The following is an 11,729-nucleotide window of genomic DNA, read 5'->3' as shown; positions in this document are numbered from 1 at the left end:
CTAGGCAGACGGAAGGGCAGAATTAAAGGCAAACTCAAAGGCGGATTTTAAGGCCGGCACATTCGTTGAAACCCCATCTGCACATTCAGGAGGCTGGCATGCATTCACAGCCTCATATTTAATGGCTACGTAAACTTTTGCTGTCTGTACATGATGCAGCATGGCTTGACGAATATAAAACAAATGAAATCGCAGCCTATTATCACACAGTCGTCATTCTCCCATTTTTACGATTCGCCCGTCAAAATCGTGCTCAGCAATCTCGAAAACTTCGGCGAATGCATACCGAATAGAAGTAGCTTCCATCCACTCTAAAATACTGGTGGCACAATGGCATTGATGCCAGGGGTTTGCGGTTTTTACGCACCGCGGGATTCGTATATTCTTACGAGTGAGTTCCAATTTCATGCCACAACAATTTTGTCAGTTGGTAATCTCGGCCTCAGAGAATTACAATACGACAAAGTAAACGACGCTGCCTCTCCCTACGGGAGATCAATTTCCGCAGTTCTTTTGGTCGAGGGTTGGAATGTACGATATATTCTCGTACTCACCGGCCTAACGATTCTGGGCAGCGCTTGTGTTATTGCAATCATGGTTCGGACTGGCAGTATTGAAAATGCGCTAACGGCTGGAAGCTATGCCCGTGGACTTGGTGGTACACTGATTGCGGTTCTCACTCTGCTAAGCGCTTTACTTCGATAGCGTCATACCTCAGCATATAGACGAAAATGGTAAGCGGCGTGGCTATTGAGATTGCTTGTAACTTGCTTCTATGTCAATAGCGGTGACGGGAGCCTTCAGGTTTGAGTTTTTGTAAGACATTGACTTCGCATTGAAAGCTTTCCCTTGCTGGCTCAAGTTCACGTGTGACTTTGTACGTTTTCTGTGCAGAAACACCCACCCCTTTTTTCCCTTGTCAACGTCGGCATAAGCGCCGGAGTCAACAGATAATATAACATCACAATTTTCAATTAGGCAGCATGGAGAACTTTTGGCCCAGCGGTCAAGCTCTATCCTATGCATTGTCCGTGGCATTCATGGAATCTACTGCATTGTTCTGAGTAGTCAGGAACCGGTTAAGGCCCCGTTTTTTTACTGGCAGCCAATCCGTCCATTTGACCGACGCGGTCGGTCAAATCACTACCAAGTAACGTGCCAACTGTTACCATGCTCAACTTGGATCTTCGCCCAGACCAATTCAGCCCACCTTCGCGTTGATGGCATGCGGCAGTCAAGCTTTCCCCACTGAACACAAACGTCCCGTACACAAAAAAACGCCCGCAGCTCAAAGTATACTTAGGTCTGCGAAAGTAGCAATATACCGCCAGCCGATTCTTTGACAACCCTCTTCAACACTGAGCAGCTCCTAAGAATGCATATTGAGGGATGTTTTAGCTGACTAAGACGAGATTCCGCACCAGAAGCATGCATTGACTTAAACGAAGAACCCCAATTGCCAACGCGTTGGTCTCCTACATCACACCTCACGTTGTTTGGATCGTCCCAGTATCACCCCGCCAGTTAAGGCAATAGCGGCCTTGGCAGCCTAGACAGCCGTATTTACGGCCGCGATACCATAGCCACCTGCTGCCGCGCTCTGTAGCGTTACGAAAACACTACCGCCAACTACATTGCCGATGCCGCTTTGCACAGCCGCCGCTACAGATCCTAAGATCTCTATTTTTCTCATCGACTTAAGCATATTCGTCTAAAATATTAACTCTTACCCGACCCCATTAGCCGTGAAACCAGCCACGCTAAGAATTAGAGCCGTAAAAAGGCTAGGTGCCTTCATACGACAGCCTATGAAGGCACACCTCCTAGTTTTAAACGCCCTATTATTAAAACTCCTATTTTCATACGCTTACTGACTGGTGAAAGTTACCCCCTGTACTCGACTGCACCTACTGACTGGTGAAAAGTTACCCCCTGTACTCGACTGCACCTACTGACTGGTGCAATTTATCCCTACACTTTACCTACCTGCACCTACTGACTAGGCCGATTCCTCCCTAGAGACTGTGATTGGCCAGCTCATACTGTACCTCTTCTTATATCATTATGATAGGCTGGCCTATCCCACCCCTAGGACATGAGCCAGCCTATTATCCCATTGAGGAATGTAATAGGCCAGCCCATTCCCCACTATGATACGTCTCCCCATCAGAGGTGAAGGGGTGATGGGCTGGCCCATAACCTCTCGAGGACTGTGATAAGCCGTATATAGGTGTGAGCATGAAGATGGGAGTATACCTGCCTCCATACGGGGTCCTCACCAGTGAGAAGCTGCAACTACCGGGGCAAGAAGTTGTCACCAGTCAACCGTATGTGGGGGCTGGTTGGATTCAATCACCAGAGCCAACCACAAGCGCCTGCGAATTAATTTTTAGACGCAATCTAGCGTTTAATTGGTCAACCTCGGAGAAAATCCCAAATACCAGTATCAGTGTTGAGTTATCGCGATTATATTTTCAGTCATTTCAACGGGAAGCACTCGTTGGACAGCTGTCTCATCTTTTTTAGTTCGCGCTTGGCTAGAATATCGCCCTGATTGGACGATGATCATCTGGACACCACTTGTCGTCTCCTGTGCCACTAACCAATCATATCGTCACCTATATGCATGGAATATTATCAGCCATAAAGCTGTCAGCCCAGCCAATCGGCAAGCTGCTGTTGTACCCATCACGCTGAAAGGTCAGCGGAACGGGAAAATTCGAAAACAAAACATAGTAACATCACTTTGGATTCAGGTAATGGGTGTCTCCACCCCAGCCCCAACCATCACAACAATACCACTATACACCCCCTCATTCTGCTCCAATAAATGTCGAGGAAGGCTGACTCTAGTTAATACTGCGACCAGAGATGAACTCCGGGGACTCGGATGGGTTTCGGGCTCCAAGGAATGTTTCCATTTGTGCGATAAACCCACCAACCGTCGCCCGTTCCAACCGTCTCAGCTAAATAATTAGTTACCGTAGATGTACATGATGGTCTGTTTTTGGAAGTGCATTTACCCTCTTGCAGACCTTCGTGGTCCTCTCAACCTTCCGAGGTAATGTTGGTGCCGCCTGAACCAGGGATGATATTAGATTCTGACGTTATCGCGTTGTGTGCAACAGCCCCTCGGCCGAGATACGGGGACCACGCTGCACTACACACCTTTGACACCTTGCTTGGTTGCTTGGTTCCTTGGTTGCGTGGTAGGTATCTAACCCTTGAATTGGAAAATGTGGGGGAGGAAAGAACTGCCTAACTACTGACGAATCGACAAAAGCATAGCAGACAACAATCATTGTCTGCTTACATGCGCATTAAGGAGCACAGAATAAGGAATGTGTAACGGCATCTCAGCTCTTGATTCATGGATACGTAGACCCTTAAAAGAACTGTCTTCTGAATCTGGGTAGTGTCGTTATGAACCGAAGGCTCAGCCTTAAAAGGAGGGTGTCTGGATGACCAGCAGCTCTTTCCTCTCTCTTTGATTGATGTTTTAGTGCGATCCTGCAACACACTTTGAGTTGATGTGCGAACGCCATCGTGTTTGCCACTACATCTTTGCACTCCCTCCTCTTCTTTGACCTTCTCCCGCCTTCTCCCCATACCTCTCCCAGCCAGCCAGGACGTCAGGGTTATGGGTTGTACCATTTGACGAGTATGCATGTCTAGGTGTGCCTTTTGGCAAACTACCCCTCTCCCCTCGACGCCCTCAGTCTACAAGCCAATCCCCTAATGGTGCGACGATCAAGCAGACCCCATACGGGGCTGCCTCCGGCATAAATAATAGGCTACCCCCTTGGACTTGTGCCTAAGACAACTCAACTGTATGAATGGTCGCGAAACCAGGGAAAAACAACAGACTGCTATGCCGCGTGGGGAATCAGTTACGCATCGTGCCTGCGAGCGCTGTCGCCGCAAGAAACGCAAGGTAGGTTTGACCAGGAGTGAGTCCAGGCAGGCCTGTATTCTTTGCCTTGATGACCTCAATTTCTCTTTTGCGTCGTTCGACTAACTTCGTTGTCGACGCATAAAGTGCAATGGAAACGACTCGAAGCCGTGTCGAGGGTGCCGTAAAGGCGGTGTCGGCTGCGTGGATATCGAGAACCCTCGTGTCTCCAAGGCAGACCTGCGAGAAAAGCTGGCGCACCTGCAGTTGATAAATTCCGAAAACGACAGGCTTCTCAATTTTCTATCGTCCAAGGAAACAAGCCCGGCCGACTTGAATAGCATCTTGCGCCGGCTCTCTGATGGCCAGCCACGTGCAGAAGTTACTTCGTCGGTGGCAGCGCAGAGGCCCACTGCCCAAGATGAATGTAGCCAAAAAGGTAAGAAAACTTTCTGCGTAAAAATCTTCTAGTCACGATCGTCACACGTATGGGTGCTGGCTCTGACCTTGATGAAAAATTGTCCTGTCACTGCTGCAGACGCCTCCACCGTCGCAAGCCCTCCTGTGACCAAGACCACGTCGACCATCAGTCCGGTAGCTACCGTACTGGACAGCCCACCGACGTCGGCTGGCACATCAAGCAATGCGCCGTCGCCCTGCATCGTCTTGCCGGGCATCTCTTCCCAAGAGTCGCATTTTCGCGCCAACCTGGAGCACTACCGGCTGCAGCTCCCGCAGCTTCTCGATGTCATCCTCGCTAGGGACTGCCTCATTTTCTGTCCCATCAATAAACATGATTTTGAGCGCGATTTTGGAAAAGGCCATGGTCTATACTGCTCCACGGCTCTTATCGATTCGCTCCTTGCACTGGGTACTCTTTCGGCCAAGGATAATGCAAGTCTCGCGACCAAATCCGGAGCAAGGAGCAATCCTCAAGACGACGACCTCGGGCAGGCATTTGCCCGCGAAGCAATATCTGCCTTGTACAACGGCACGGGTCTCCCGCGGCGCATCGCCGACATACAAGCGCTCGGTGTCCTATCGCTCTACTGTCTCGGCTGCAATAAGTTGAATGACGGCAAGGGATTCGCGGCCGACTTTGGTGCTGCAATCATTGAGCAGTGGCACACCGAGCAGCCAATCGAATCCGATAGTTTATGTTTTCCGAATAAGCAGGTGCACGCGAATATTTGTTGTGCTGCCGTCTCCTCCAACAGGTAAGTCGCAGCCACCTCTTCGTGAGCATTTGTCGTCCCGTAGTAGGATTATACTTACCACCTAGTCCCTTTGCCTAGGGTACTTTATCTGATTTCAGACTATAACAAAACATTGAGCGAGTACGCAAGCGGAGCTGGCAAGATAAGTAATCATGCGGAAGAATCCGAGGGGATCGCTGTTCGGTGTCTATTAGACCTGTCCAGTTCCATAATAGGTGTGACGCTCACATTTCGCTGCCAACATGACGTATTCTTCATGATCAGCTCACCATCATAGATGATGCGTTCTTCCGCAGAGACCTTTGTTCTACCCCGGACAACCCTCGCGTGATAGCTGCCAAGCTATTCCAGTTGACAGAATGGACGTATGCAGCACGATCGGCGGCACAAAAGACGACTTTCAGGCAGGCTGTACATGTTTATCAGCAAGGTTTGAGTTGGTATGCTTCCTTCTTCCACTATACCAACGTCTGCGGAGACCGCCATATGCGGCTTATTCTCTTTGTTCAGTAAGCACCCTTTTCCAAGCTGGACCAAGTTTGGATCCTATTATCCTGCTGCCTAAGCAGAGCTGACAATGAACTGTCCAATCAGCACTTACTATCACTTTTGCGTCTTGTGTGTCTTGACGCCATACATCCACCAAGGGGCACCGATTGCCATCGACGGGACACTGCCCGAGTTGGTGTGCAAGCAGGCCGCGAGCAGCATTCTAGAGCTCGTGAAATCCTATAGCCAGTTTTGTATCAATGGCAAGCTCCTCGATCTCATGCCCTTGTTCAAATATGCCGCCCTGTCATTACTGAATATAGGTGAAGCAAAGTCCTGCTAGCAGAAAGCAATTCGGAAAAAAAAAACCCGAAAAGAATTTCGAAAAGAAATTGGCTTGGACTCTACACTGAAATAGCTTCGCGAGTCACCAGAATCAGATGCTGGAAGCTTCCAAAGGTACTTCCTCTTTGCCCTGTGCTCATGTGACTGGTTGCCACACCAATTTTGGTCCCAGAACTGAGCATGGAATGCCAACCGATGCGGCAAAAGCCCTTGCGCATCAGCTACTCATGCACCAATGCAATGAAGATAGTTGTGCCGTACCTCTTTGGCCGCGTGAGGGTTTCGGCGTTCGAGTTGCTCGGTAGCTTAGAGACTCCGTCTATTCTATGTAGTAGTACTCGGCAGAGAGAAATGATGGTGAACACCAGAACAGGAAGGAAATCGAGACAGAAAACATTATATTATTGGAAACAAGTATGGAGTGTCCCATCAAGGTTTATACTACACCTTTTTCATGTAGCAATGTCTTCAACTAAAAGCTCTGTCTCAAGTCTACCAACTATCTCCGGATTATACAATGGTAAAACAGGAGAGTACCCAGATCGAGCGCCGCCTGTAACTGCTCGTTGTCGCATAGCCCAAGGGCCTACGCATCGTAGGCGGTAGCTGCTCCCATTGACAGTGGCTTCCAAGTATAAATATATATTTGAATCAGTTCTAGGGACAAAAATTTTTTTTTTAAAAAAAAAAGACTGGTTCATTCACGTGTTGCGGGAAAAGGTGCACCCGGCGGCACCTTTTGTCCTCGTTGCCTCCGTGGCTATACTTGGATTACCCTTCTTTATGAGTGGCGGTCGCCTTGACCGTGTTGGGTCAGCTGCAGAGTCTAGATTCGAATCAAATATGTGACCCAAGCCAACTTCGAGGCAAGACTTGAAAAATGATTTCTCAGTAGCATGTTTTCGGGACACAGGTCTTCTTTGGTTGGGTCGATAACAAGACATTGGAGCAACGTGGTGCTCCATTGATCTTCACACCGGCTAGAGCTTGTTGCTTTGTACGTGAGTAACAAAGAAGCAGACGCTGAATTTTTATCAATGATGTTGAACGTCTTTGACCGGGAAGCTCATCCCATGTGTTTTTCATTTGATTTCTTTGATTTGATTTGATTATTACCTTACGTCCGTTTGCGCCCTAAAGTAGGCTTTAGGACGTGCTATCGAGCCTTCTACGGCTAAAGGTGCAGTCGTACCCGCTTAGTGGGGCCCCATAGGGCGCGCGGCGCGTCCACGTTCTCACTAGATGCCCCACTTCCGTCAGTAAAGATACGGATTGCGCCCAGTTCCATGGCATTATGCCCTTTAATTGCATCTGCAGCCGTTTTGGCTATGCTGACATCCGGTGGTGCCCACCAAGGCGGCACAACGTGTGATTTCCGCTTCTCTAGTTGGTTCAGTTGGACACCGAACTTGTCTTCCAGTAGTGTTGAAGATTAGTCAAGAGGACTCGCGGCGTCGCGAAGCCGACGCGCGCTCACTTGACTTCCTTCAATCACAGCCATGTCGTCGAAAAGTGGCGTGCTTCTGATGCGCATTGTCGTCTCAACCGCTGTCTGCTCAAGCTGTTGACCCACTGGCAGCAGGTGGGCTTCGACGTCGACTGCGCTGCCCGCTGTCGTACGGAAAGCGCCCGTGATGATTTGCGCAGCGCGGCGTTGCACATTTCGAATAGCGCTAATCATGGAGCTCCCACGACTTGTGTATCCTGAGCCCGGAATGAACCATGCTGAACATCCGTACAGCATCTGCGGTACAATCATGCTCTGTATACTTGTCGTAGGTTCGTGAGCCCTGTGCCCCATGATGAGGATGCCAAGGCCGAGAGAGCAGCCAGTCGTGCGGTGGCTCCCGCTTCTAGCTTTTCTCGGATAGTCCCAGCGCGATCTAGTGTTCATGTGGACACCTAGGTACTTGCACGACGGGGATGCTTTCACCTTGGTATGCGGCAGGCGGAGAGCATGTGCTGTTCGCTGTTGGGTCTCTGGTGAAGTGCACAAGCTCGTACTTGGCGGGAGCAAATCTTGAGGCATGCTTTGCCGCCCATACTGGGAATACGGCACGTACTGGTATATGGTAACTTTTAGTATGAAAAACCTCGCACTGAACTGCTCGTTCGTGCGCTCGATTTACGTTGCTTGCTATAAAAGTTTCTAGTAGTTTCTGCCACAACTGTATTTACCTTGCCTGTGCTGACAGATAATATGTAAAAATACACATGCCCGTGACGCGGTCACAACATAACCGGTTAGCTCCGCCGCTATTCGCACTTAAGATAGAATACTACCCTTTACCTGGACAGCGTTCCTGCGCTGAATACCCGGGATTTTTGACGAAGCACACGCGTTGCTGGGAGCTTAGTCTCCCCTCTCTCCAAGGGAGAGGGGGTCACAATACCCGTATCTGCGTCGCATGCGTATACAGCTTTTCAACCTTTGGTGATACATTTGTATAGCGCAGCATCACGCAAATCAATTCAAGTGTGCATGAATATGTAGCTATACACTACTATAAACACATGTTTTAAGGCTAATACATTTATGGCATAAGTGATGCCGTCACAGGCTTGGTCCTACATTGCTTTTCTTAGACACTGCGACACTTCGACACTCAGTTTGCGCTCGCGACAGAGCAACTTGACAGACAATATAAAGTTTCGCTGTAGCGATAACAAGCAAGGAACAAGGAACAACTAAGCTTACATTCAGCCCATCGCCCGATGATGCCAAAGCGCGACAGAACGAGAGAAAACTTCGCAAAGGCTACGTATCGCGTGATGAGAAGATGCGATCAATACAGCCGCCGTTACATGGCCGACTACTGCTCAACGAACGACAATTGCTTTCCAACTCGTATTGACATGGTATGTTCTGTCTATGAAATTCCGTATAACAAAAGTAATGAACCGAATGTGTAGGATAAGATAAATCCTCTGCCAATTAGGCGAACACCAAAAGTGTTCAAGGAAAATGGAACGTTACCAAAACAAGCCGATGTTTAACAGGGTTTGTTGAACGAATTGGTTGGTAGTTGCTTGCTTGCCGTTTAGTGTGCAGCTGAGGCAGGGCTTGCCGAAAGGAGTGGAGATCCCGCTACGCGTGCGGCTGGTTGGTGTGCGGCCCCAGGTCAGCTATAGCGGCTCTCATGTGGATTCCATCAAATATTTGCAAGCGTCATTTCACCTGTGACCGGCCAAGATAGCTACATTTCAGATACATGACGAGCATACAAGTACAGATATGACTTCGATTTTCCTCAAGCACCCTATCAACCGTACATTCATGCAGAAAGTTTATCTCCAACTTGCAGCTCAGCCCAGTATGAAAGACAGCTTCATCTGCTCAGTTCACGCTGCGCGTCATATCACTACTAGACAAAAAGCGTCCGGGTGACGCTCGTGGCGATGTTATTTCGATGCCTTGATGTTGAATGACAGCAGTTTTGTATGGTAATGCTGTGCTTTGATAAGCTTCGTAGTCAGGAGACTTAAGCGAGCAGGGGAGCGGCGAAGGTGGGTCAGACCAAAACGCTGGCCGGCGATGTTGCGTCGTGTGAGACGGCGCCGTATTTAGCGGTGGTAATGCCCGTATCATGTCTTCTCTTGCGCCGGTTCGGCAGCGATTCTCCTCCCTGACAGGATTCTTCTTTTGGTGGCGGGCGAGTTGTTTGCGGAGCCTACGCCTTGCATACCACCGATTTTTGACAGAGTTATCGCTGCGACCATGTAGCTTGCTGTGCAATCTGGGCCCATCGTTTGCCGATCTCCGAAACGAGATGTTCGATTTGAGCCCCTTCTTTAGGTGTAACAGGCTTGTGGTTCAAGGACGGCTCCAGCTTCTGGTGGTAGCGCTCACGGTATTGCTTTGCTATTTTTGGGTAATTCATCTCAGCAGTCTCGACCCAGGTGTAGAACTTGTGGGATTGAACCACAAGCAATAGGGCATACATCCTCAGTATTATCTCTTCTTTTTTTTTGGTACTTGGTTCCGATGTGAACTCTGTTTCACCGGACAGGGTAGCTTCTTCACCGTCATTAGGTTCTTCATGTTGCGACTGCTCAGTAAGTCCGGCCAGCCCGTCTTCTGACAACTCAGCCTCCGACTCCCCATCACTATGCACTTGTTCCATTGTCTCAGGTGGGGGGAGATTAGATATTGTCAGCGTTTTCAGGGCAGCGAAGCTAAGGATCCTTGTCTTACCGAGAACTAACGTGCGGTGGATATCTAATTGCTTGAGGTCGTCTTTTGCACACTCTAGAGTCGCGAGCTTCTCGTTATATCGAATCCTTTTTAGCATCATTGCATGACTCTCTGTTGCAATATGAGCTATTTCAGCATCTCACAATTCCAATATGGTCTCTGATGGAAATAAGGCCGGCAGTCTGCTGATCAGACATCGCTCCACAGCCAGCACACTAATATCGTCGATAAACTCATGCAACCAGATGAAACAGTGTAAATGGGTAGCTACTCGGAATTACGGGCTTCGGTTACTGCACCATGGCTCACTCTCAGAAATTTTACGTTCGACTAGCGAGCCTAGAAGGTCATGACGCGCAATTCATTATCGCAGCTTTCGACTCGACGCTGCCGCACCTTGCTGCGATCGGCTCTGCAGAGATGTGGGGAGAACAGCCCTTTTCCGAACGGGAGGGTTTTGCGCAGGAGACCATTGAGTCCGTCGAGGAATCTGAAGACCCAGACAGTGCGTCAAAAGTTTTCATCGCAGAGACTCGAAAGACAGGCTGTACAGATAGCGCAGAGCGCATCCGAGTCGGAAGTGCCACGGTACGCGAAGACTCTATGCCTGCGTACATTACCGAGCACGAAGAAATGAAGCTCCATGTCCAGGAGGCAATGAATTTCCTATTTTTAGCAGTAATCATCGCAGAGTACCGCATAGATAGGCTTTACAAAGGTGTTAGAACATCTTTGCTTGAATACATCCAACGCTACGGGCGCGAACGCAGCAAGAAAACGCTGTATGTCGACTGCTGATCCGGTAACGGCGGCAATTAAACAGGTGATGTGCTACCCGGGCGGTTCTTAGACACAAGTCCTCATCCAAGACAAGTTGTAACGTGTATAAAATTGCCTGGCATCTATCCATTCCTCTCAAGTTCGATTAAAGCCCTGCACATGTTACTCATGCCTCTTGATATCTTCTCTTCTTACATAACATTCTTTCCCCTTTTATTTTGAATCACCGCCCCTTTCCATAATCTGAAACCCCGCTCCCTCTCCTCTTACATCTGTCTTTTGTTGTTCTAATCATCACATCCGAATTTATTCACGAATCTGCATTAAACCACTTCGTCATGAGAGTTTCGGCATAGCACACGATGAACATGCCTCTGGCACCTTATCACATTGTTGAAGTGCTCACGCCGCGCCGATCCAACACTCCAGGTGCCTCTTTAATCTATACCAATGATGGCCAGAGTGCTTTGCGAGGAATTTTGACGCTGTCTAACAGGAGATGTGCCCACGCAGCTATCCACGAATGCCCTTTTCTGGCAGACTCCAACTCGACCCTGTGCACCGTGTGCGCCATTGCAAAAGCCAGGGGGCAGGCCTGCACATAAGACTCGAGTCGTATTGGAAGTTTAATGCCGCGCAGTCAGAGCTGTCACGTCGGTTAAAGCTGTGGGCAGGACGATTGTACGGCATGCCAAGTCACACGGGCCTAGAAGAGAAGGAAGACAGGTGGAAAGTGTCATCAGATAGCTTGGAAATTATGTGGGCGAGGCTCTTCAGACAACGCATGGAAGCCAGTCTTTGTGCATGCCAT

General features: G+C 49.2%; 4 protein-coding genes across 4 annotated transcripts; 2 read left to right on the top strand and 2 right to left on the bottom strand.

The window, feature by feature from the left end:
* Nucleotides 1–4,313: 4,313 nt before the first annotated feature.
* Nucleotides 4,314–5,187, top strand: BBA_09569 (uncharacterized protein; the record flags this gene model as incomplete). Its single annotated transcript, XM_008604666.1, has 3 exons — nt 4,314–4,319; nt 4,364–5,109; nt 5,175–5,187. The coding sequence occupies 3 exons, from the start codon at nt 4,314–4,316 to the stop codon at nt 5,185–5,187; spliced, it is 765 nt and encodes a 254-aa protein (XP_008602888.1).
* A 1,644-nt stretch (nt 5,188–6,831) lies between these two features.
* On the bottom strand, nt 6,832–7,972 carry BBA_09568 (pol-like protein; the record flags this gene model as incomplete). The annotated part of the gene is made up of 3 exons (XM_008604665.1): nt 6,832–6,936; nt 7,136–7,351; nt 7,421–7,972. The coding sequence occupies 3 exons, from the start codon at nt 7,970–7,972 to the stop codon at nt 6,832–6,834; spliced, it is 873 nt and encodes a 290-aa protein (XP_008602887.1).
* A 1,675-nt stretch (nt 7,973–9,647) lies between these two features.
* BBA_09567 (myb-like DNA-binding domain-containing protein) lies at nt 9,648–10,238 on the bottom strand (the record flags this gene model as incomplete). The annotated part of the gene is made up of 1 exon (XM_008604664.1): nt 9,648–10,238. The coding sequence occupies one exon, from the start codon at nt 10,236–10,238 to the stop codon at nt 9,648–9,650; it is 591 nt and encodes a 196-aa protein (XP_008602886.1).
* A 200-nt stretch (nt 10,239–10,438) lies between these two features.
* On the top strand, nt 10,439–10,936 carry BBA_09566 (Acyl-CoA N-acyltransferase; the record flags this gene model as incomplete). Its single annotated transcript, XM_008604663.1, has 1 exon — nt 10,439–10,936. One exon carries the CDS (start codon nt 10,439–10,441, stop codon nt 10,934–10,936), a length of 498 nt encoding a protein of 165 aa, XP_008602885.1.
* Between the last annotated feature and the right edge of the window lie 793 nt (nt 10,937–11,729).

The sequence above is a fragment of the Beauveria bassiana genome (assembly GCF_000280675.1).
Source record: "Beauveria bassiana ARSEF 2860 unplaced genomic scaffold BBA_S00058, whole genome shotgun sequence".
Taxonomy (NCBI): domain Eukaryota; kingdom Fungi; phylum Ascomycota; class Sordariomycetes; order Hypocreales; family Cordycipitaceae; genus Beauveria; species Beauveria bassiana.
Note: the sequence above shows the minus strand (reverse complement) of the source record. Positions and strands in the feature narration are given on the sequence as shown.